The sequence below is a fragment of the Ochotona princeps genome, chromosome 13 (assembly GCF_030435755.1).
Source record: "Ochotona princeps isolate mOchPri1 chromosome 13, mOchPri1.hap1, whole genome shotgun sequence".
Taxonomy (NCBI): domain Eukaryota; kingdom Metazoa; phylum Chordata; class Mammalia; order Lagomorpha; family Ochotonidae; genus Ochotona; species Ochotona princeps.
In genome coordinates, this window is record NC_080844.1 from 63109295 (window position 1) to 63135960 (window position 26666).

The following is a 26666-nucleotide window of genomic DNA, read 5'->3' on the forward strand; positions in this document are numbered from 1 at the left end:
TTCCTTCATTGCGGGCTTGGACCATGCGGAGAGTCCAGCATCTTATTGTCCAGATAAATTCAACAGTTTCATTGAGAGACCATCCTTGGTCTGAAAGTAGAGCTGGCAGAATATCATCCCCTCCAATGAGATGTCACTACACAACTTCAACAACAGAAAGAAACATGGAAATTAACAACATCATGAAGTTAATTAACATAGTATTGAGTGACCAATATTTTAGAGAATGCAAGTTCTTTTCTTTTTTTAAGATTTATTTATTTTATTACAAAGTCAGATATATAGAGAGGACGAGAGACAGAGAGGAAGATCTTCCGTCCGATGATTCACTCCCCAAGTGAGCCGCAACAGCCGGTGCTGCGCCGATCTGAAGCCAGAAACCTGGAACTTCTTCCAGGTCTCTCACATTGATGCAGGGTCCCAAAGCCTTGGGCCGTCCTCGTCTGCTTTCCCAGGCCACAAGCAGGGAGCTGGATGGGAAGTGGAGCTGCTGGGATTAGAACCGGCGCCCATATGGGATCCTGGGCGTTCAAGGCGAGGACTTTAGCCACTTAGGCCACGCCGCCGGGCCCGAGAATGCAAGTTCTTAACCAAATCCTGTAACTACTTCCTTGACATCTCAATTTTAGTATATACACAACCAGCTGCTATAAACCTTAAAATTGTTATAGGGTACTATTCAGCTGTCTTGTGTCTATTTTCATTTTTATATTTAGCTGCTTATAGTATTCAAGTGCGATTTTTACTGGACTTCGCCAATTTTAGGATAGCCCAAACAGGTTTATAACTCTAACACGGCATATGTTAATGATTGGGGAGCAGAATAATTTTAGGAGGGGCATGCAGAGAAATCTTCAACACCTTAGTGAGGAGTAACTGATCTTTGTGTCCTATCTAGTAAGGTGTATGGTAGTCCAGGCTGTCTGTTGCCTGTCTGTTCTAAGCTTTATTTATTGGTCTTTGTCTGTCTTTCTGATCTAATTTTGGGGGCTCTGGAGCAACCCTGATGGTCATTTCAGGAGAGGGTGGGGATCCAAAGTTGGAACTAAGTAAGGACCAGAGAAAGCTCCTTTCCTGAATCCCAAAGGAAGTTTACTGTTCTTCTGTTTCTGAGGACTGTTCAGGGCTCCTGGTTGTTGTTCCGATGACATTAGATCCTGTGAAGAAGGATCTGGGCTTCTTCCACCAGTGTTGGAGATCCGAAAGGGAATGGCTGACCTCAGAGTTCTCAGCCTACGAGGGCACTCCAATTCCCCGTGGTCTCCGTGGCAGTTGGGATGTAGTCCTTGGTGCCCATACTGGTAGTACTTGGTGAGGATCCGGGGGTCTCCAGGGCTAGGATACAAGCCTCTTCCTGTCCTCCTGCTCCACTCTAGGGTCCCCTCCTGCTCTGTGCATATGACCTCCTGTGAAACACAGTTTTCTTGACTCATTTTACTACAGAGCCTATCAATCTCCCCAGAAAAAGAGAATAGATCCAATAAATTCCCAGTACAGCACCTGATGAGAAATAATAGTCAAGTAATTACACAATTAAAAAATTAAATACCATAGTGTTGGTGGTTCCTGTGGGGAGGCCCAGACCCGAGGAGTGATGACCATGCTGAGAAGAATTGGGACACAGGGGGTGCAGAGGCGAGATGAACCAATACACACTTTATTGAGTTTCGCTAGACATCTTTTTCTCTCTCTCTTTTTTTTTTTATTAATTACATTGCATTATGTGATACAGTCCCATATGCACTGGGATTCCCCCCACCCCTCCCCAAACCCTCCCCCCCATGGTGGATTCCTCCACCTTGCTGCATTATCACAGTTCAAAATCAGTTGAGATTCTTTCATTGCAAGCATATACCAAGCATAGAGTCCAGCATCTCATTGCCAGTTTTTGCAGGGAAAGCAGGCAGGTAAAAGTTACTAGTGAACTAAACAATAATATACAAGCCCTTCTAAAGATAGATCACAAGGAATTTGGGAAACAATTACCAGGCTTAAGGCAACAGTATAGCAAACATGAGTTGCAGGAACTGATACCAGTAAACAAACAGCTTCAACAAGAAAAGGAATTTTTTTTTAAAGATTTATTTATTTTATTACAGTCAGATGTACAGAGAGGAGGAGAGACAGAGAGGAAGATCTTCCATCCGATGATTCACTCCCCAAGTGAGCCACAACAGCCGGTGCGCGCCAGTCGGAAGCCGGGAACCAGGAACTTCCTCCAGGTCCCCCACACGGGTGCAGTGTCCCAATGCATCGGGCCATCCTCGTCTGCTTTCCCAGGCCACAAGCAGGGAGCTGGATGGGAAGTGGAGCTGCCAGGATTAGAACCGGCGCCCACAAAACCAGTGCACAGGGTTGCCTGTACTGGATTTGACTGCAGCACCCAACCAGCACGCACGGGATCCAGGAAGGGAGGGGCAGAGCCAGCGGGGGGGATTAAGGGGCTGGTCCCCTCGCTGGACAGCTACTCTCACTGGAGAGCTTGGACTGGCATGGGGACAGGCCAGACTAAGCAAAGCTGCAACACCTGTGTGCCGCATGTGGACTAGATCAGGGAAAAGCCAGGCTGGGCTGATTATTCCTGCTGGTGCAAGCATAAATTAGAGTGGGTGAGGGATGTTTGGACTTAGCCGCAGCATTAGCTGGCAGAAGCTGGCAGAAGCTAGCACTGGGGGCTAATTCTGTCAAGTCAAACCACAGGACCACCCGAAGAGTGCATAAACCGGGACTGAGAGAGACCTGGGAGGGAAATAGTGGGTTCCCCCCTCTTGGGTCACTACTCCCGCGGGAGGGCATGAAAACTAGGACGGGGGCTGAGGTGGCTAGATAGAGAGGCACTCAACAACATCCGTGAGGGCTGGAGAGTTCAGTTGGTTAGATGGAACTAAGCTTTAATACCCACTGACAAGTACAAGAGCCAAATGCGATGTGGGACAGACTAGACTAGTCAGCTATACATACTGGCAAACCAGGGTAGGGGGCAGGCCTGGTGGGGGTTATTGTGGGTCGCCCCGACTAGGCTGCAGCTCTCACTGGTTGATGTAAGGGCCGAGTATGTGCTGGGCAGAACCTGACTGGACTGCAACACCCATTGGTTCCAGTGCAAGTCGGAACTGAAAACAGAACCAACCCAGCAATTGAAACCACCAGCTGATCGGGGTGATGGACTATGCCGGGCCCTGTGCTTGCTAGAACATACAAGAATCTGGTCTGGGAATACCTCAAAGTTTCTTTGGAGATCTCCCCAATCGAACTGCTGGACTCAGAACCCTAGCCAAGAAAAGACAAAGGACAGAACAAGTCAATCAACCACCTCAGCTATATGTTGGCAGCGAAATACTGGGCAAATGAAGACCCTATGATAGACTGTGTCAATCAGTGGACGACCTCATCAAGTGAAACTGGCAGCAATTCATAACTGGAGAACTATTAAAACCACTTGAGCAAGGATCTCAGAGCATGCCCCACATCTAGGACTTGGGGTGGGTGGGAAACTGCGTGGGGCTTCTCCCTCAATATCCCCCTTTACCTCATACATGATGGAAACAATATGGACATAATAGTATTACCCACTTCCCTATACCCCCTGAACCTTTTTTTTTTTTTTACCGTAATTAACTATGTACAGATTGTGAACTAGAATACAATAAAAGAAGGAGAGAAAAAAAAATTTTAATGAGAACCATAAAAAAAAAAAAGAACCGACGCCCACATGGGATCCCGGGGCCGTTCAAGGCGAGGACTTTAGCCACTAGGCCACGTGGCCCGGGCCCAAGAAAAGGAATGTAACAACATTTTGCTTATACTCAGATACATTTAGACCACAAGCACTAAAAGAGGAAGAGATAATGAGATGTCTCCTGCATCCCCAGCCCTGCTCCTCCGGAAAGGCCTCACGCAGTCCCAACAGGAAGTGTGTTTCCTGCAGCATTCCCAGTCTGCTGAACATGTCGGAGACTCGGGTTCGTTGGGCATCCGGTGGTCTGGTTCAGGGGGCAGATATCCCCACACCGTAACAATATTGTCTTTGAAGATTTCTTCAGAAATAGAAATGAGTGTCTGATTTCACTCCATGACATTGATATGTCAGAATTGAGAACTTTCTGACTTTCCAAGGTTGCAAAGAAACCAAACAGGTTTCTTTGTGAACAGCCTGGCATCGTGCCTTGAATTGGCTTTCTTTTGATGCGGTCACTGTTTTTCTCCTAGTAGATTGAGGCATTATTAGCTCTCAGAGACTAGACTGAGGAAGCAGAGTCTGATAGAAGGAGAAGCTGAGTTGGGGAACCTTAGAGAACCCCTGGAGAAGAAGCAAGCCTGTTGGGGAAGTTTCCAGTCAGAGATAGGAGAGCAGGGAAAGGTGGAATTAAATCTAAAGTGAGATATATGGACACTCTGAATTTAGACAGAACTCAGTAGAAGTTTGTATAAAAGATTCAGAATGCTTGAACTCATGGGAAATAGAAAAAGTAGCATCGCCTCGTGTGCTGTATAGCAGGCTGTCCCCACCCCAACACACACACTCAGCAGCTGGAAGGGTGGATGTGTTTTTCCAAGACCCAGGGACTGCCTGAACTACAGATAGTGTGAATGCTATGTGTATTGCTTATTCTCGTGCGTCCATATCTGTGATGAACTCTAACCTATGCACTTGCAGGAAGCACATTAGGACTTCTTTCTGGCATAACCTGAATTGCCAGCATCACTCCAGTTGCACTTTGTGCATCATTATTAAGTTAATAAAGGTTGTTTGAACACAATCATGAGGTACAGTTGCAGCTGATCTGGTCCTTGGAATAGATAAATATGTTCCAGACAGTGTGTATCTGCCCAGAAGGGTAGGCAGCATTAGCAACAAGTCATTATACTCCCTCTTCATGATGCTTGAAGAAAACACTGCTGCCAAAAGCTTTTGGATGAAGTGTGCTCAGAATAATTCCAGCAGCTAACGTGCAGAGCCATTTCTACCGCATCTAAATCCTGGACTCAGTTTTGTCCCTTAAGCCTGCACTGTTTCAGTGTGTGCAGGCTGATCTGACAGGCTGATCCTTACGTGGCCCTCATGCAGTTGAAAGATGTTGCTGCTTTCAGTCAGGTAAAGGGAACTCCTGCCGAATCTCCGGTGTCTGCACCTTGAAGGCATTATGGCAACTCTGGCGGCCAAACAGGCCCCCACACCAGATAACGTGAGATAATGTGGGTTCTTAACCCTTCACGTGTCTGGATTGTCTGCAGTTTTTGGCTGTTTCGAATGAAGCTGCCATGAATATTTATGTGCAGCTTTTGTCACTGTGTCCGAGTGCACAACCACCAGTTCATGTGCTAACTACACTTTAGTACGAAACTACTGAGCTGGTTTTCAGAGTGCCTGTGCCATTTTACATTCCCTGCAGTGGTAAGAAATTTAGTTTCTCACGCTTACCATTGACCCTACTAAGTTTTTATTTTAGCTGTTCTGATAGTGTGTGATTGTATCTTGTTATGCTAATTTACTTTGTAAATATTCTGCCAAGATTGGAGAATGAAGTTTTTTGCTCAGTTGATAGTAATAAATTCCTTCTTTTAGATGTTACACATATTCACTTAAGTTACAGAATTATAAAATTTCACTTTTCCTTCATCAGTAATGTTGAATCAATGCAAGAGGATTTTTTTTTTTTGCAAAGATTTATTTATTTGAAAAGCAGAGTTCCAGAGAGGTGAGGTGGAGGGGAAGGAGCACACACACAGAGATTTTACATCCTCTGGTTTACTTCCCAAATGGCCATAATAGCCAAGCTGGGCCAGTAGGAACAGGCACCTGGAACTCCATCCAGGGCTCTCACATGGGTGGCAGGGGTCCAAGGAATTGGACTGTTTGCCTTTGCCTTCCCAGAAACATGAACAGAGAGCTGGATCAGGGGTAGACTAGCCAGCCTGGACTCATACCAGATATCTAGTGACCCAACCCAATATGCCTCAGTGCCAGTCCCAGGGCATGATCTTTCTGAAAGATTTCCTTTATTTGTTTGAAAGGCAGAGTTACAGGGCTGGAGGGGGAAAGACAGAGAAAGTATGAATTTTATACAACATAAGTCATAAGAGAATTCAGAAAAAAATTTAGTATGTTCATGATATCCATTTTCTTTTGCCAGTATAAAAATGCACATCAGATGCTGGAACTGGAGACTAATCCTGTTATGCTAAACTATAGAACCACCTGGAAAGTGCATGATCTGGGAGTGGGCCCAGGAGGGAAAGAGTGGGCACTTCTCTCTATGTTACCACTCCCAGAGGACAGCATGAAAACCAGGACTGGGGCAGATGTGGCTGGACAGAACAACACCCACCAGCATGTGTGTGGGCTGGATAGTGGGACTGGTTGGTTGAACTAGGCTTCACTGCCCATTGACATGTCGGAGAGCTGAATGGGATGTGGGACAGACTGGACCAGTCTACCATACATACGGGCAAGCAAGAGAACCAGGACAGGGGCAGGCCTGGTGGGGGTTATGAGGAGTCACCCCGACTAGGCTGCAGCTCCCACTGGTTTGTGTGAGGGCCAAGTGTGTGGTGGGCAGAATCAGGCTGCACTGCAACACCCATTGGTTCTTGTAGAAGACATGGCTGGAAACAGAACTGACCCAGCAATTGCAGCCACCAACATATGCGTAAGCTGATTGGCGGACGGGCTGTTCTGGACCCTGTACTGGCATGCACACACAGGAATCAGGCCTGGGATCACCTCAGACAAAGCTTCTTTGAGGATCCCTCCAACTGAACCGCTGATCTCAGAACCCCAACCACAAAGAGAAGTGCAGGTTCCATGGTCTGACCATGGAGTGCAAGTGTCAAAGTCGAGCCTCCTCAGAGGCTCAGATGGAACAGTAGTCAGCAAATCCAAGTGCACATGGAGGATAGGGCAGTCTGTTGGAACCTGCAGAGGACACCTGGTACCACAACAGGACAGAGGACAGAACAAATCCGTATCTACCCCAGCCATGTGTTAGCAATGAAATCTGGGCAAACAGACTCTAAGGTTGACTGTGTCAGCCAGTGGATTCTGGAGAGATTTCATCATTTTTGGAATGGTGAGACTGGCAGCAATTCAGAACTGTTGGACTATCAAAAGCACTTGAGCAGGACCCTCAGAGCATGTTCCACGTCAGGGACCTGGGATGAGTGGGAGGCTGGGTAGGCTTCTGTTCATTTTCCCCTTACCCCAGATCTGGAAAAAAAAAAAAATAATGTGAAATCAATGACCTACCCACTTTCCTGTAACCCTTGACCCTTTGTGCCCTTATCAACTATGTAAAGATTATAAAAATAAAATAATAGTTAAAATTAACAAATCAAAAAGACAGGAAAAAAAGCACATTAAATGTAAGAAATGAGTCGTAAAAACAAATAAGGAAATTCCTTTGTTTTCTTAGAATAAGGAAGAGTGCTCTAATTAAAAACTTGAATGCTTTCTCCTGAAAAATAGATAATTTTTGACAAAACAAAGATAAGTTTTGACTACAAAACAGAAATAACAAATTGGCCAAAGGAATTGCAATTCTCATCAGCAAAGAGCTAATTTCTTTAATGTTACCAGAAATGCCCAGTGGGTTCTTTCCTCAGCTTAGTATAGAAATAAAAAGCCAGGAATCTGTTGCAGACAGAAAAGTTTATTTGTGAAGGGACCAGGTGAGCAGGGAAGGGAGAGGAAGGGGAAAGCACCTCCGAAGAGCCGGGAGGTGGGATGCCTCTTGAAAGGGGAGGGAGAGAGACACCAAAGGTTTGAGGAAGGGTCTTGGGATTTTAAGCCTTCCTCTACCCCTCCTTGTTGGGCGGGGAACCTACAGGTAAGATGTTCCCCATTGGTGGTTTCTTAATTAATTATAAAATGGGTGGGCAATGCTGGTGCCGCCCACCTGAAGGTGTGGCCAAGACCTCAGCAGGCCTGGATGGTCTCATTTAATTTATATAGCTTCTGGAAATCAATAGAAAAGAAAAAAAGAAATTGAATAGGAAAATAGTCATCTGAATAAACAGTAAGCAAAATGTTCCAGTGGTTTTTAAAAATGGGGAAAGGTGCTTAAAATCATGCTGGGAGTTAAATCTTTTTCTCCTACCATGTTTGAGAAGAAACCCCCAAATTCACCAGCACATGAAAACACATTGATAAGGCCAGGAGGACACCAACAAGTCACCACAGTGATATGAAAATAGATAAGAGCCCGGCGGCATGGCCTAGCGGCTAAAGTCCTCGCCTTGAAAGCCCCGGGATCCCATATGGACGCCGGTTCTAATCCCAGCAGCTCCACTTCCCATCCAGCTCCCTGCTTGTGGCCTAGGAGAGCAGTCGAGGACGGCTCAAAGCCTTGGGACCCTGCACTCCCGTGGGAGACCTGGAAGAAACTGCAGGCTCCTGGCTTCAGATCGACTCATCTCCAGCAGTTACGGCTGCTTGGGGATTGAATGAGCGGATAGGAGATCTTCCTCTCTGTCTCTCCTCCTCTCTGTATATCTGACTTTCCAATGAAAAATAAAATAAATCTTTTTGTAAAATAAAAAAAGAAAAGAAATAGAAGGCCCTGGAACAGTCTGCATAGACAGACACATTAGCATTAAACGAGGCTTTCTGAAAAGATAGCAGGGCCTTCTGGAAAGATAAGCGGCCACTTCTGCTGACCTCCCTGTCAGCTAGCATGCAGCCTCCCCTCCCTGCCAGCCCCATTCCTTTGCTCTAGAGACATGTACTCACATGCAGATCTGCCATTTGTTTTAAAGGACTTACTTATTTCTGTTGGAAAGCCACATTTCCAGAGAGAAGCAGAGACAGAAAGATAACCCATCTGCTGATTCAATTCCCAAATGGCCACAGTGGCCAGAGCTGAGCTGAAGCCGGGAGCCAGGGCGCTGGCCTCAGGTCTGTGCTGTTTTATCACTTGTAAATTTTGTGTAACAACTACAGTCAGGATACCCCCCAAATTTTAGCATTATTTAGGGTAATTTTAAAAAGGATTTCTGTTTTACCCTTTGCATCTCACTTTATCCTACCCTACACCACAAGTAGCGGGCTCTATTAGCTTCCTATAATACATCCTAAAGTGCGAACTGATTTAAACAAACTAGAAAGCTGCTAGCTGACTACAAAGAAATATGGAAGGGGGTTGGGCGAGTGGATTTTGCTGCAATCAGGTCATGGTGAGCAAACATCACCTGAGGGGTGGGGGGGGGTGAAGAACCTGACCAGATGCTGAGGACAGGGAAGTGGCTCACATGATAACACAGAGTTCTTTTTCCAAAGCTGCATTTAACAATGCGTGGGTGGAGCTTAGAGAAGATTCAGAAGCCTGCAGTTTGGCAAGCAAGGAATCTTGGTCAGTGAGCCACAGGTTCTGGCCCAGACTGCCCAGTGGGGTCACTTCAGGGAGAGTTGTAGCAGTAAGGAGACCAGATCTGCATGCGCTGAGTGGTAATCCTCAGTGGTGGAACTAAGACTCTTTTTTTTGGGAGTGATGCCATGCTTCAACAGGCTAATCCTCCATCTTGCAGTGCTTACGTCTACAAGTACCAGTTCATGTCCTGTCTTTTCCACTTCCCATCCTGATCCCTGCTTGTGGCCTGGGAAAGCAGCACAGAATAGCTCAAAGCCTTGGGACCCTGCACTTATGTGGGAGACTAGAAGAGGCTCCTGGTTTCAGATCAACTGAGTTCAGCTATTACAGCCATTTGCAAAGAGAACCGTGGAAGATCTTTGTCTCTCCTGTATCTGTAAATTTACCTAATAAAAAATAGGATAAGCACCTAGGGAGACAAAGAGAGAGAGGGCTGTTTTTTAAGTTCCTTGATTGATAACGATATGTAGCCAGAGTGATAATCCCTGATGTAAGTTCCCTGGACACTTACTTCACAAACACCACAGTAGTTGGTAAACTTCCCAGGCTAAACCAGTTTAATTATGTACTACTCTTCAGCAGTCAGGTGCTTAAGCAATCTGTAAACTGTCTAGTAATATTATGCTAAGCACGTTATTCTAAAACCTGCTTCTAGCTTTTGAAAGCCAAGATGACTTTGAAATCCTATAGCATACCTGTTCCCAGTAACTAACTGTGCTTTTGAAAGTCTTCCTGTGAAAGACACCTGTGTAATTTTTAGAAAAGTACAGGACCTGATGGAACTAGCATCCATATATATGCAACTTGTTTTGCTACGGATTTTTTAAAAAGAAACAAAAACAACATGGGTATCAATCCCATGCTTCCGACCCTGAAGCTCCGTCAGCGCCTTCTGTTCATTTTTTACAAACTGATGCTACATCCATGTGTACCCATGGGAAAATCCACTGTCAGTCAGTGAATTTTTAGTCTATAATTAATACTACCATTCTGGACAAGGCCTTTTGCAAATTGTTTTTTTTAAACCATTATTTTGTCTTCAACATTTGTTTGTGTTGATACATGTAGTTCCCTAGTTCACTTTAACTTCTATAAAATACTTTGCTGAATCAATATGCCACAGTGTGCGCATTCCTTTGTTGATAGATAATTGGATTTCAGGATTCACAGTGCTGCATCCAATGCCTGGCTCTACTTGTGCATGTGAATTCAGTAGGACTGCTGGGCCTGGCCGTGAATTGTCTTAGTTCATTTCTCCTGAATGTCCCAAGAAATGGGTGCTGGCAGGCGCAGTGCCTCAGAGGGCCTGCTTGTTGGGCACTGTTGTGTGCTCATATGGCAGCCCTCCAGAGGCCGGCAAGCTGAATGCATCCTGCGGCTTCTTGTATAAGGAGGAGGGTGCGGGGAGGTTCATGGCTTCATCGCCTGGTTTGTTGTTGTTGTTTTGTTTTGTTTTGTTTTAAGATTTATTTATTTTTATTGGAAAGTCAGAGATACAGAGAGGAAGATCTTCCATCCGATGATTTACTCCTCAAGTGGCCACAACTGCTGGAGCTAAGCCAGTCCAAAAGCCAGGAGCCAGGAGCTTCTTCTGGTCTCCCAGGTGGGTGCAGGTCCCAAGGCTTTGGGCCGTCCTCGACTGCTTTCCCAGGCCACAAGTAGGGAGCTGGGTGGGAAGCAGGGCTGCTGTGATTAAAACCAGTGCCCATATAGGTTCCCGGGGCATGTAAGGCGAGGACTTTAGCTGCCAGGCTTCCGCGCTGGGCCCGGGCTTCATTGCTTCTTGAAGATGCCATCTCATCACCCTGGCACGTTCACTGTTCACTGGCAATGCCCGCATTCCGGAGGGCACACTTCAAATCATAAGGCCTGGAGAGATGGCTCAGTTGATTAATCCTCCCCCATAAGTGCTGTCAGAATCCCATATGGGCATTGGTTTGTGTCCCGACGGCTCTGCTTCCCCTCCAACTCCCTGCTTATGGCCTGGGAAAGCATCAGAGGATGGCCCAAAGCCTTGGGACCCTGTACCCATGTGGGAGACCTGCAAGAAGTTCCTGGCTTTGAATAGGCTCAGCTCCTGCTATTGCAACCATTTGAGGAGTAAATCATAGCACTGGTTTAGACCTTTACTGGTATAATAACTCAGACTGTGAGTGTGAGAATTTCTTCTCTCCCTTGTGCCCTTCCTGACCCTTATGGATTACGTTATGATGTGGAAGCCACAGCCTGAGAAACACTGAGCTGAAGAGAATAGGGAGAGAACAAGAGTAAAGCAAAGTCATGGGATTTGGGACCAAAAGCATTTGGAGGTAGGATGAGGTGCAAGGAAACTGAAGACTGAAAAGCACAGAACTAGGGGAAGAATCTGCTAGACACCGAGGAGAAAGCCATCTTGGGTGACTGATGGGTGAATGAGGGGCTGGAAGGACAGGGGCAGCCAGGAGGGGCACGCCTAAACAGGGACTGGCTGCAGGGGGCAGGCAAGAGGAGGAAGCAAAAGGAAACATGGTTAACCCAGCAAGGAAAGAGTTGGAACAGCACTCACACTGATGAACAGTTTGAAGCAGAAATGGAAAATGCTGAGAAAGGAAACGTGGTGGCTTGGGATCCTCAAGGGTGGAGGCATCCGACCCAGGAAGAGGTCTAGGATGGTCTCTTGTCAGAGGAGGGAGGCTGACAGACAGGTGCAAATTCAGGATGGTTTATTGAATTGGTTCTAAAAGGTTGAGGGGTTCCATTTGTTGGGCTTTTCCCTTGAGCAGGAGAGACTGTACTTGGCAGTGAGGGATAGAGCTTTGAGGAGAATGTGGGGTTTGAGGTAATTGTTTCAGGGAAAGGGAAAGGCTGTGAAAAATGCCGGATGCTCTTGAGCTGCAGGTTAGAGGAGGTGGCTATAAGTTCCTGTTGGTCTGACAATGCCCCTGCTAGACCACTGAGATGACTGAATGGTGGCTACTCACGCATCAGGTGCCAGACATTAGGGAAGCTAGGGGAAGGTTATGGGGAAGCCCCTTGCTGACACTGTGGCCCTACAGGCTAATCCTGCACCTGCTAACACTGGCATCTATATGCATTCTGGTTCGTGTCCTGGCACTTCCCATCCAGCTTCCTGATTATGGCCTGGGAAGACAACAGAGGATGGCCCAAACCCTTTGATCCTGCACCCATATGGGAGAACTAGAAGGAGCTCCTGGCTCCTGACTTCAGATCTAGTCAGCTCTGGCCATTGTGACCATTTTGGGAATGAACCAGCGGATGGAAGATCTCTATTTGTCTCTCCTTCGCTTTATAGAATCTATCTTCCCAATAAGAATAAATAAATCTGAAAAAGCTTGGATAAGAATGTTATGTTATAAATACACAAGTGTTAGGTAAGATATTATGTTACAAATGCTTGAAAAGAGCAACTGTGTAAGTAATGGGAGCAGGAGAGACTGAGGGAAAGGCGCCGGACAGCTGGCAGTGCTTTAGCACAGGTTAGTGACCGTGGGGTGCAGAAGCTGGAGACAAAGTATGCCAAGGAAGAGCTGTCTGATGCAAACACTGGAGTATTAAGAAATGATTTGGGGGGCCCGGCGGCGTGGCCTAGCGGCTAAAGTCCTCGCCTTGAACACCCCGGGATCCCATATGGGCGCCGGTTCTAATCCCGGCAGCTCCACTTCCCATCCAGCTCCCTGCTTGTGGCGTGGGAAAGCAGTCGAGGACGGCCCAATGCATTGGGACACTGCACCCGTGTGGGGGACCTGGAGGAGGTTCCTGGCTCCTGGCATCGGATCAGCGCGCATCGGCCCGTTGCGGTTCACTTGGAGAGTGAATCATCGGACGGAAGATCTTCCTCTCTGTCTCTCCTCCTCTCTCTGTATATCTGACTTTGCAATAAAAATAAATCTTTAAAAAAAAATCTGTAGAAGAAATGATTTGGGGTGGATGACCCATCCAACTAGATGGTAGGGGACAAAGTCCCCAGAGGTGAGAAGCTCAGGCTGGACATTGGGTAAGCAAGTGTTACGGATTGTGAACTCTCCAAGGACGCTGGCAGGATAAGGGAGATTGGCAGGAGGGCAGAAGAGCCCTCCGGGAAGTGCAGGAAGGGGGGTTGAGGGCTGACAGAGCCTCAAGGGAAATGGGATACACAGATAGACACCGTTAATGCGTTAATGCGATGTTTTCCAGGCTTCCCTGGGGCGCAAGGAGTCACTGGCCTCCACTTACTCTTAGGAATGTTCATTGAGAATGAAGAAACAGTTTGTAATCCAAAGAACCTGAGGTGAAGTATGAACTCAGGAAAGGGAAGACAGCTTTCTGAAAGGTAGAGGGGAAGGAGCTGCGGGTTGGGTTCCGTGCTTGTGAGCATCTTAGCCATCTCAGCAGACAGCAGGAGGGTGTTCAGGTGTGGACCGTGACCACAGGGATTCCGGCTGGGCCACTGCTTGGTTAGACCAGTCTTCTCCTGTGAGAAGTCTGAAGAAAGGGAGAGAACTCTGGTAGCCTTCTCAGCCATTGCTGGTGTGAAAGCCTCGAGATTCGAGGCACTTGAAAAGCTCTAGAAACAGGAAGAGCTTCTAACCAAGGTAGTGGCTCCACTGAGCAAGTTCAGCATTCTGTGGTCAGGGATTCTTAACATTAATGTGCTGTAAGTGAAGTATACACAGAAATGAGGTGTGTAGATCCTTTCTCAAATGTCTTAAAAGGCATTAAGTATAGAAAATCATGAAGGAAATCAATTATAAAATAGCCATAAAACATGTTATGGTTTAATATTGTATGGTCACTAAATAGGATCTGGCAGTCATTCTGATAGCTACCATAATTCTAAAGTAATGGTGAACACAGTATTTCAGATGTTTGTACCAATTCAGTGATTTAGAGATGTCTGTAATCTCTGTGTTGGAGACACAGATACTGCTAATCCTGTACTTGTTGCCTATATTTATAATTAAGGGAAATTTTAGCAAGAGGCTAATAAAATAAAGATGTCACTACTTGAGTGTTCTGTTCACAGGGGTCTGCAGGCCCCTGGTTTAATCAGCAGCAGGGCTCTGGTCAGTCGCGTAGGAAACAGAGCTAAGCTCTGAAAAGCATTTGGCAATGCATAAATAACCATTGCTCCATTCAGGAAGCAATTGCTGCTCTGTACAAAAAATGTGATGATGCGCTGCAATGGGTCACAGCGGTGGGAAATCGTTTTGATGGAGTGGACGCCACCACTTCAAAGGCCACGGTCAACATGAGGAGCCGGCGATGTTGGGAAATCAGCATTGGAAACTGGGCCGTGCAGTTAAAGGCCAACTTACCGTTATTAAAAACCACATTGGGCACAGCTTTTCTGCTAAAGGACTAGTACCATTCAACACTTCACAAACGGCAGCTGTATTTCGTGCTGAATCTTGTCAATAACCCCACCCTGTGCTTGTGAACCATCTCATACTTTCAAAAGCACATTTGCCTCTGTTTGTGAATCTAAAGTCATTGCTGTGTGTGGAACACTTATCTGCTTTGTCATGCATTGCAGTGGCAGCACTGTGACTGTGGGGTGCAGCTGTGTCAGCAGGAGAACCACCTCTGCGGGAGAAGCACACGCCTCCCTAAGTGTCTCAGGGGTGGGCTTTCCTAAAAAGACACACTTACAAAGCTGACGGGCTGGCTAAACAAAGCTGACGAATTAACTAAGATTCACAAGGAATTCTATAGTGGGTTTCACTCGTGTTCCCTGACATCGCTGCTGGAACTGAGCGATGTGGGCAGTATGTTGCAGTTTTGAAACAAGGCAGGTTTTGTGAAGACTAGTTCCATTCTAGTCCCGAGGACACATCCATGACCACTGGCAGCCATGTGCAAAGTGCTCCCCTCCTGGCCTCCGCTTTCTCCATGTCTCCGGTTCTTACCCCACCGCCATTTGACCTGTCTTTGTGCCAGCTGCTGCCATGCCTCCTGCTCAGCAACCTTTCTCCCCACTTACAGCCCCTTTACACTTCCATTTCTGACCTGTCTTCCCCTTTCCTGTATTACTATCATTCCTGCTTCAACAGGAAGACCAGACCTCATGTGCCTCCCTCCCTCCTTCTAGTCCAGAGGATTCCTGTCCCAGCTCTGTCTTTCAATGAATGAAGTCCTCTGCAGCTTTGCTCTGGATTATCTAATCCTGAAAACAAACGTGAAGATGAGCTGGCCAGCTATGCTTCCCTTCTAGCTGGCCAGTGTCCCCTTGTTCTGGTGTATGTCTGCTCTTAGCACACGCTGCAGAGAGGGGCTCATGCAGAGAGGTGAACAACCCCTGTTTCCTTAGCTTTTCTGTATATGATCAAAACTTGGGAAAACACATATCCCACACGGCTTGGGACATTGCAACAGGGAAGCCCACCAGCAAGAAACAAGAGCTGGTAGTTTGACCCTGTTATTTCTGCTGTGACTCTTGTGGTGCCTGCTGGTGCCTGGTAGTTGCAAACAAGATAGCTTCTAACACTGATTGAGGCCTTGCTGTTTAGCAGGTACTATGCTAGGCCTTTCTCTGGGTTGTCTCAGTAATCCTCAGAAAACCTCCAAGATTATATTATCTGCCTTCTATAGATAAGAAAACATTCTGGGATGTTGAAATGAGAGTTTGAAAATCACTTGCCCGAGATCATGTAGCCATTGCTTATCATATGCTAGAATTTTTTTTAAAGATTCATTTATTTTTATTGGAAAGGCAAATGTACAGAGAGGAGGAGAAACAGAGAGGAAGATCTTCCGTCCAATGGTTCACTCCCCAAGTGACCGCAACGGCCGGTGCTGCGCAGATCCAAAGCCGGGAACCAGGATCTTCTTTCCAAGTCTCCCACGTGGGTGCAGGGTCCCAGTGCTCTGGGCCATCCTCGAATGCTTTCCCAGGCCGCAGGCAGGGAGCTGGATGCGTGGGAAATGAAGCTGCCAGGATTAGAACCGGCGCCCATATGGGATCCCGGCACGTTCAAGGCGAGGACCTTAACCACTATGCTATCGCACTGGGCCCAGATGCTAGAATTTGAAATTACTTCTTCCAGACTCTGAAGCTTATTATTTTTTTAAAGATTTATTTTATTTTTATTACAAAGTCAGATATACTGAGAGGAGGAGAGACAGAGAGGAAGTGGAGCTGCCGGGATTAGAACCAGCGGCCATATGGGATCAAGGCGAGGACCTTAGCCACTAGGCCACGCTGCTGAGCCCGCTTATTTTTTTTAAAAAATCTTGTACCACAATGTCTCACCAGTAGAAGGCAAAAACAAACAAACAAAGAGCAAAGCCAGTGATAGAAACCACAGAAGTCCAGCCACTGGGGCCACCAAGGGCAGGCAGCAGCCTGTTTTGCTGCCCTGCCTGTGTGCCCTCAGAGAGAGTGCCTGACAAGGGTCAGTGGTGGGCAGAAGTGTCATGTTCTTTGTCAAGTCAATGAAGTACAAAATTTTGAGCATGAGTTTCATTTGGAAAGTTGTGTTTCCTGGTAAAAGTGAATTAGCTGGGAAGTGTATTTAGAACAACTCATTGCTAAATGAAGAGTGATTTTATATAATATCAACAGATTTGTGTTCAAAAAGCAGTGAAATTAAATATATGCTAAGTAATGTCCCTTATTTTGATGTTACATCATCCCCCAATATCCTTGGGGGATTGGTTCCCTAATATGCCTCAATACCAAAACCCACAGATGCGCAATTCCCTGATGTAAAATGGTTTCTCATTTGTGCACAACCCTTGTACATCATGTCATATACCTTAAATCATCTTGAAAATGATACCTAATACAATGTAAATGCAATGAACATAGTTGTTGTGCTGGATAGTTCAGGGAATAAAGACAAGCATAATACCCACTGAGGTAGTGTAGTGCGATAAACTGCCACCTGTGACACTAGTATCCCATAGAGACGCAGGTTCAAGTTCCTCATGTTCCATTTTCTACTCAGCTCCCCGCTAATGTGCCCAGCAAGGTAGCAGAGGATGGACCAAGTGCATGGGAGACACAGAAGAAGCTCCTGGCTTTGGTCTGACCCAGCCTTGGCTGTCACGGCCGTTTGGGAAGGGAACCAGAAAATGGAAGATCTCCCTCTCTTTTTCTCTAAAATTCTGCCTTTCAAATAAATAAAATAAATATATTTTTAAAAAAATTTCCATTGGAAAGGCAAAGCTACAGAAGGGAGACAACAGAGAGAGTTCTTCCGCCCCATGGTTCACTCCTCAAATTTGGCAGCGACAGCTGGAGCTGTGCCAATCTGAAGCCAGGAGCCAGAAGTTTCTTCTGGATCTCCCGCATGGGTGCAGGGTCCCAAGGCCTTGGGCCATCCTCTACTGCTTTCCCAGGACACAAGCAGGGAGCTGGATGGGAAGTACAGCAGCCAGAATACGAACTGGCACCCATATGGGGTCCCAACAGATGCAAGGGCAGGATTTAACCACTAGGCTATTGCGCCAGGCCCATAAAACAAGTCTTTAAAAAGGAAGAATGTTCACTGCAGACTTTTGTGTGTCACTGTTTTTGGTCTGAGGTTGGTGGAGTGCATAGTCGGGGCGCCTGTGGCTGTGAAGGCCACTTGCCTGGGGCTGGGTTAGAAAGTTATTCCCAGAAATACCTGACGCCCTTTATGTTTAATGTACTCTTTCTCCACTGGGGCCGCTCTGCAGCTGAGGAGAAACTTGCCAAGTTGCTTGTCCTGGAAAATCCTACCTCATGCACTCAAGTCCTCCCAGTCGGAAGCGCTACTCGAGACAGCAAGTAATGGGCTACCCCTTGCTCCACTGCAAACATTTACGGATGAGGAAATGATGATAAAGAGCTCAGGTAGGATCTTTCTCATCTTTGTCATATTTCTCTGACAGCAGTTCTATTGACAAGATTTGCTCAGCTCACTTTGCAAACAGAGGAGGCTGTGGTGCAACCTTGGAAAAAATTGTGTGTGTGTGTGTGTCCAAGATTTTGAAAACAGCAGCAGAAGCCTGGGGCCCCTTGCTCCCCACTTCTCAGAAGCCACCTTGTTACAATTTCTTATGTAGACTTGCAGAGTTAGAAGAGCATAAATACTCCATTTTAAAAATTTGTTTAGATAATGGGGTTTTCAAGCTTTACATGAAATTAACGATGTGCCTTTATCTGTGAAATGCTCCTGATGGGAACAGGGAGCCTGAATCCAGAGTACAAATTGTACACTGCTAAAACCCTTCTGCAGAGAATCAAGATGGCAGAATAGGGTTAGGACACGTTTAGACAGATGGAGAAATATTACCCAGTGTGAAGCAGAGAGGGCACATTCCAGGAGATAGAATAGGACAGAACAAAAGCAGAGGGGTACCTGGAGACTGACAGACACAGGAAAGCAATGGACACAATGGTGTGGTGTTGCAGAGGCATTCAGTGAAAGGTGAGCTGAACTCCACCAACAACTAGAACTCCACCAGCAACAAGGTGGGAAGGAACGTTTAGTGGGAGCTCCAGAGATGAACCCAGACAAAGAACTATCTGTCCTGCTGGTCTGTTTGATTTGACCATGAGCACAGACAGAGCAGCAGGTCCAGATGGGTGGTGTGGGAACAGGGTGGATTTCATAGCCCAGACCGCCTCCTCAAGCCATATTGGGCACCATTTTGTTTAAGGAGGCAAGGGCTATGGGTCAGGACTGTGTATGCATGGAGCTGGGAGTGAACTCATTTCTGACTCAGTGAACTGCAACAATATGGCATCCTACAGGTTCCACCCAAGACAGGTCGGGGTAATCCTCAAACCTGATGGCCAGCAGATCAACAACTCTAGTAGTGGCACATCAGGCACCATTGCTTACAGTATGGCAAAGAATTTAAGACTGCAGGGGACAACAGCGAGCTGCGCATGTGCTAAGTTCAGCAAGAACTCACTGAGTTCAGTGGATTGCGTTGGTCCCACAGGAAAATAATACCGACTGTGTCATTGTACGGGTCAAACTAGGTCTCTGTGGCCCTCAGACATAACGGTCAACAGGTTCCGGCAAGATCAGCACCACCAATAACCTACCTATATGAAGACACCTGGTGTCTCCCTAATCCTGGGACCTGCTCCAACCGGAAGTGCGAGAAAGGATGAACAGACATTGGTGCAGCCTCAGCACGGTATCACAGGAGGTGGAGAGTGGTGAGCCAGGTGCTGTGGCTACAGAGACCATGGTGGAAATTTAACATAAGAACCCAGACCTGGAACTTGCTGGAGGGAGTGGCACAAATGACTGCAAACAAAGAGCCATGTACCAACTGCAATAAGTAAAATTAAATTGTAGACCTGTGGTGACAGAGGTTAGAAACCTGCCCCAAGGAGAAGAATCTGATAACCAGAAATGCAATGACCAAGAACAAAAGAAGAGACTGAGGCACAATGAATATTACCGAAGACTTCGCTACAAAGGAGCAAAACCCTATGCCAACCTCAGAATTAACTGATGAAGACATCGAGAAAATGAGGCACACAGAATTCAAAACACTTGTTATAAAACTTCTTATCAACAATGAGAAGCATGTAAAACTGGCATTCAAGGAATTCAAGGAATATGTCACACTGGAAATGAATCAAATGAAAGCTGATATATCAGAAATGAAGAATACAGTGGAGGGCCCGGCGGCGTGGTCTAGCGGCTAAAGTCCTCGCCTTGAAAGCCCCGGGATCCCATATGGGCGCCGGTTCTAATCCCGGCAGCTCCACTTCCCATCCAGCTCCCTGCCTGTGGCCTGGGAAAGCAGTTGAGGACGGCCCAATGCATTGGGACACTGCACCCGCGTGGGAGACCCGGAAGAGGTTCCAGGTTCCCGGCTTCGGATCGGCGCGCATCGGCCCGTTGCGGCTCACTTGGGGAGTGAAACATCGGACGGAAGATCTTCCTCTTTGTCTCTCCTCTGTATATATCTGGCTGTAATAAAAAATGAATAAATCTTTAAAAAAAAAAAAAAAAGAATACAGTGGAGCAAATTAAAGTACAGTGGAGTCTCCAAAATAGAATGAAGGAGGCAGAAGACAGAATCTCAAAATTACAACGTATTTCCTGTCACCAGGGGGAAACAAACAAAAAGCTGGAAGCAGAGCTGGATCAGGCCAAAAAAAGTATTCACAAATTGAAAGACACTATTAAAAGGCCAAATATAAGAGTTATGGGAGTCCCAGATGGTGCAGAAAGAAAAGCTGGGTTTAAAAATGTATTTAATGAAATAATAAGGGCAAATTTCCCTGAGCTAGAGAAAGAATTGGGAAACAACATCCAGGAGGGGCACAGAATTCCCAACAGGCTTGACCAAAAGCGATCTTCACCAAGACACATGATCATCAAGCTCTCTTCAATCAAACATAAGGAAAAGATCCCTAAATGTGCACGTGAAAAAAATCAACTGACATATAAAGCAATGCCAATCAAACTCACAGGAGACCTCTCACAGGAAACTCTACAGGCCAGAAGAGACTGGAGCGACATATTCCAAGAAAAAAATTGTCAGCCAAGGATAACATACTCAGCTAAGCTTTTCTTTGTCTTTGAAAATGAAATAAAATTCTTTCACAGTAAAGAAAAGTTAAAAGAATATGAACTCTTCCAAACCTGCCCTACAAATGATACATAAAGATATTGTCTTGACAGAGAAGAGGAATAGCACCCACCAAAACCAAAGCCAAATCTGAAGAATATTCCAATAAAATGACAACAGAAAATTAAATCAATGAACAACCCATTGCTAAAATGACAGAACCAAATTACCACCCATTCATATTAACCCTGAATGTAACTGACTTAAACTCATCAATCAAGCATCAAAGATTAGTAGACTGGGTTAAAAAACAAAACCCATCTATTTATTGTCTAGAAGAGACACACTTCATCAACAAAAATCAGCGGAATCTATATCGCATGGGTTTTGTTGTTTTCTGTTAGTTTCATCTCTTCAAAACACTTTGTTCTGATTAAATGATTCAATGACTCCTAGATCATATAGTAGCATCATTTTCTGCAAGAAGGTTCTTGATTTTCATTTCTTCAGCTACACGTTAGTCATTTAGTAGCATGTTATTTAACTTCATAGTGTTGTTAGTTTCTTTTTTTTCTTTCTGTTGTTGATTATGTTTTGTGGCTTTTCATTTAAGGGGATGTATAGTAGCTGTGTAATGGAGACTGTCATATCTAGTAGTATGTTATTTAACTTCATGGCATTGTAAATCTCTATTTTTCTTTTGTTAAAAAAATAAAACCCTTCTGTGGTTGACCTTCATTTAGTTCTGTGAAGAGATGTGTATGTGTGTGTAAAACTAAGATATGCTTTAAAACCTGTAGCACAATGACAGAGCTGTTCTTAGAATATGAGTTGTTCATCTACTAGGTTTTTTTTGTTGTTGTTGTTGTGTAACAAAGTACACAAACTTGGTAGGTTAGAAAAATATTTGGCCATTCCCTGTTCTCTAGATAGAGGTCAAGGATGGCATCCAGGGTCAGGAACCCTCAAGGGTCTCCTGGGAGCACGTGGGCAGTGTTTTCATGTGCAGGGCAGAGTCCTGCTGGCTCCTGTGCTGGTGTCAGCTTTCAGGGTCTAGCTGATCCAGGCCAGATGTCGGTTAGCTTCTCACCAGGTTGCCTGAGGCCTCCACCAGCCTGTTTGTACTGGGCTCGCTCCCATGCAACTAGTTCCTCTTAAAATCTGTCCCATCAGGAAAAGCGCCTTGCTTTTTAGGGGCTCTCCTCCTTAGGGCAGGCCCACGGACCGTCACCTGCCTGTTTTCAGGTCTGCTGATTTGGGACTTTCATTTTACCTGTAAAAATCTTCATGGTCGGGCCCGGCGGTTTAGCCTAGCGGCTAAAGTCCTCGGCTTGAACGTCCCGGGATCCCATATGGGTGCCGGTTCTTTTTTTTATTATTATTAATTATTTTGCATTATGTGACAGTTTCATAGGCTCTGGGATTCTCCCCCACCCCTCCCCATGCCCCTCCCCCACGGTGGACCCCCCCACCCCGTTGCAGCATTACAGTTCAAATTCAATCAAGATTCTTCCCTTGCAAACAGATGCCAAGCACATAGTCCAGCTGCTCATTGTCCAGATGGATTGAACAGCTTCTTGGGGAGACTATTTAGCTGCGATCAACCCCTAGTGGTTTTAATATTTCTCTAGTTATGAATCACTGCCAGTCTCGCCACTCCCAGCTCGATGAGGTCATTGCAGAGTTCACTGGTTGACACTGTCCATCATAGAGTCTTCATTCGCCCAGTTTTCGCTGCCAACATATATCTGAGATGGTTGATTGACCTGTTCTGTCCTCTGTCTTTCATGGCTAGGGTTCTGAGTCCAGCTGGTGATCGCCACAATCAGCTTGTAGGTGCAATTCCTGGGCTGGTTTGTTTTAGGACTGGAGTTGCTCTGGAACCAGTGGGTGTTGCAGACTAGGTTGGTTCTGCCTAGCACATACTCGGCACTTGCGTCAACCAGTGGGGGCTGCAGCCTAGTCGGGACGACCCACAATAACCCCCACTAGGCCCGCCCCCTATACTGGTTTGCCTGTGTGTATAGCAGACTAGTCCAGTCTGTCCCACATCCCATTTGGCTCTTGTATTTGTCCCTGGGTTTTAAAGCTTAGTTTTAACTAACCAGCTCAGCCATCCAGCCCCCACAGATGTTGTTGAGTTCCTCTCTGTCTAGCCACCCCAGCCCCCTTCCAAGTTATCATGTCCTCCCGCGGGAGCAGTGACCCAAGAGGGGGGAATCCATTGTTTCCCTCCTGGGTCGTTCACTGTCCCGGCTTATGCACTTTTCGGGTGGTTCCGCGATTTGACTTAACAGAATTAGTCCCCAGAGCCAGCTTCTGCCAGCTGGTGTAGCGGCTAAGTCCTTACACCCCTCATCCATTCTAATTCATGCTTGCCCCAGTAGGGGATAATTTGCTCAGTCTGGCTTTTTCCTGGTCTAGTTCCCAAGCAGCGCACAGGTGTTGTAGCCCTGCTTAGTGTGGTCTGTCCCCAAACCAGCCCATGCTCTCCAGTGGGAGTAGCTGTCCGGTGAGGGGACCAGCCCCTAAATTCCCATGCTGGCTCTGCCCCTCCTGGTTCTCACGTGTGCTGGTTGGGCGCTGCAGTCAAATCTAGTACCGGTAACCTCGCCCTGACATTCCACATTGTACGCTGTTTTTGTCGCAACCAAACCCGGCCCAACCCACACTCTGTTCTGGTGTTTGGATTTGCCAGTGGACAACATGCACTGATTCAGCCTGGACTGCCACTATCCCGTGCCAAATGTATGCCCGTCGGAAATTTTCCGTGGCCTATTCTGGGCTGTTACCTATTGTGCTTCTTGCGCTAACCTGGAAGGCTGAGGCTAGGACAAATGAGGGACTGCAACAAGCTGAGTCAGAGCAACCACTGGCAGGCATATGATCTACGGCTAGTAACAGGCCCAGTCTGGGAGCCAAGGGGATACCCTAACTGGGTTGAGGCTCCCTCCAAGGGGAACGTGTGCGGGAAGGGGGGCTGTGTCCTAACCTAGAAATAGTTGTAGTCTCCCAAGGCACTAGTATGGGCTGGGATTGGATGCACCGGACTGTGCCGGACCCCAACACCGTCTGGTGTCCTGGATAACCAAGGTAAACATGAGACTGGCTAGGCTAGGTCTCGACCCCCCACTGAGCCACTTGTGAACTTTACGTGGGTATAGATGAGCCACAGCTGGGCTGAAACATCCTATAACAAGAACCAGAATGGGGTGAAAGCCAGCCAGGTTAAGCCACTGTTCCTGCTTGGACAGGAGGTGAACTGAGAAGAGCTGGCTCAAAAACCCGCTGGTATGTGCATAACTTGGCAAAGGGAGAGGCTCAGAGGGAGGTGCCTGGGCAACTCCTCTGGGTGCCAGTTCTAATCCCAGCAGCTCCACTTCCCATCCAGCTCCCTGCTTGTGGCCTAGGAAAGCAGTCGAGGACGGCCCAAGGCTTTGGGACCCTGCACCTGCGTGGGAGACCCAGAAGAGGTTCCTGGTTCCCAGCTTTGGATTGGTGCAGCACCGGCCATTGTGGTCACTTGGGGAGTGAACTATCGGACGGAAGATCTTCCTCTCTGTCTCTCCTCCTCTCTGTATATCTGACTTTGTAATTAAAAAAAAAAAATCTCAAAAAAAAAAAAAAAGAGGGATGCTTCTGCCTCTTTAAAAAAAAAAAGACATATATAACTCTTGTTTTTAAAAAAAAGATTTACTTTCAGAAGAGTGAGAAGGTGAGAAGCAGAGATCTTCCATCTACTGGTTTACTTCCCAAACAACTATGATCAGTTGGGCTGTGCCATGCCAAACGCAGGAGCCGAAACTCTGTGCAGGTCTCCCACATGTGTGGTAGGCACCTCGGCCCCTGGCCCAGCTTCTGGAGCTTTCCCTAACACAGTAGTCCAGAGCTGGATTAGAATCAAGGCATCTGGGACTGAAACTAGTGCTTCAGTATTGGATGCTGACTTGCAGGTGGCAGCTTGGCTCACTGTGCCAGATGCCTAGTTAAATGTGTTGAAAACAAAGTTTTCTTATCAAACTATAAATGAACTGTTACAATCTTTGTTAACATGTGTGTCGCTTGAACATAAACTTATACTTCTTTTTTTTTTTCATGCAGTTAAAAAATTTGCACAAGAACAAGTTGCGCCTTTCGTTTCCACAATGGATGAAAATGCAAAGGTGGAGGAATCAGTAATACAAGGATTATTTCAACAAGGGGTATATATTTCATAATTCTTTCATTTTCTGTTTTTATTATTTTATTTTGATAATCTTCACATAGTTGATTAGGGCACAAAGAGTCAAGGGCTACAGGAAAGTGGGGTTTTTTTTGTTTAATTTTTTTTACAGATCTGGGGTAAGGGGAGAATAAACAGAGAAGCCCACCCAGCCTCCCACTCATCCCAGGTCCCCGACGTGGAACATGCTCTGAGGGTCCTGCTCAAGTGCTTTTGATAGTCCAACAGTTCTGAATTGCTGCCAGTCTCACCATTCCAAAAATGATGAAATCTCTCCAGAATCCACTGGCTGACACAGTCAACCTTAGAGTCTGTTTGCCCAGATTTCATTGCTAACACATGGCTGGGGTAAATACCGATTTGTTCTGTCCTCTGTCCTGTTGTGGTACCAGGTGTCCTCTGCAGGTTCCAACAGACTGCCCTATCCTCCATGTGCACTTGGATTTGCTGACTACTGTTCCATCTGAGCCTCTGAGGAGGCTCGACTTTGACACTTGCACTCCATGGTCAGACCATGGAACCTGCACTTCTCTTTGTGGTTGGGGTTCTGAGATCAGCGGTTCAGTTGGAGGGATCCTCAAAGAAGCTTTGTCTGAGGTGATCCCAGGCCTGATTCCTGTGTGTGCATGCCAGTACAGGGTCCAGAACAGCCCGTCCGCCAATCAGCTTACGCATATGTTGGTGGCTGCAATTGCTGGGTCAGTTCTGTTTCCAGCCATGTCTTCTACAAGAACCAATGGGTGTTGCAGTGCAGCCTGATTCTGCCCACCACACACTTGGCCCTCACACAAACCAGTGGGAGCTGCAGCCTAGTCGGGGTGACTCCTCATAACCCCCACCAGGCCTGCCCCTGTCCTGGTTCCCTTGCTTGCCCGTATGTATGGCAGACTGGTCCAGTCTGTCCCACATCCCATTCAGCTCTCCGACATGTCAATGGGCAGTGAAGCCTAGTTCAACCAACCAGTCCCACTATCCAGCCCACACACATGCTGGTGGGTATTGTTCTGTCCAGCCACATCTGCCCCAGTCCTGGTTTTCATGCTGTCCTCTGGGAGTGGTAACATAGAGGGAAGTGCCCACTATTTCCCTCCTGGGCCCACTCCCAGACCATGCACTTTCCAGGTGGTTCTGCAGTTCAGCTTGACAGGATTAGCCCCCAGTGCCAGCATCTGCCAGCTGATGCCGCAACAAAGCCCAACCAACCCTCACACACTGTGATCTATGCTTGCACCAGTAAAGCCATCAATCCAGCCTGGCTTTTCCCTGATCTAGCTCACCTGAGGCCCACACACAGGTGTTGTAGCTCTGCCCAGTCTGGTCTACCCCCATCCCAACTCCCACTGGAGCACCCCCAGGACTTGCGTGTGCTGGTTGGGTGCCATGTCCCAGTCTGACATGGCCTGCCCCACTTCACCTTTGCACTGGGTGCTCTAGCCTGACCTGTCCTGGCCCGGCCCATCCCGCCCCCAAATCCAGCTCAGGTTGATGGGGGCTAAAGCTTAGCCCAGCCCAGCTGGCACCCAGTCCAAGCCATAATGTGTACTGGTGTGTTACAATCAGATCTGGCCCAACCCACACCCTGTTCTGGTGCC

General features: G+C 46.8%; 1 protein-coding gene across 2 annotated transcripts in view; it reads left to right on the plus strand.

Moving 5' to 3' along the window:
- The window catches only part of ACADSB (acyl-CoA dehydrogenase short/branched chain), a 55949-nt gene that overhangs the window by 9927 nt on the left and 19356 nt on the right, over positions 1-26666 (plus strand). Inside the window, exons 2-3 of one of the 2 annotated variants that reach the window (XM_058671381.1) lie at positions 18006-18162; positions 24954-25054. In XM_058671381.1, the coding sequence (XP_058527364.1) occupies positions 18006-18162; positions 24954-25054 (258 nt within the window). The remainder of the gene's footprint in view (positions 1-18005; positions 18163-24953; positions 25055-26666) is intronic. The other variant, XM_012925515.3, reaches the window with a different exon arrangement.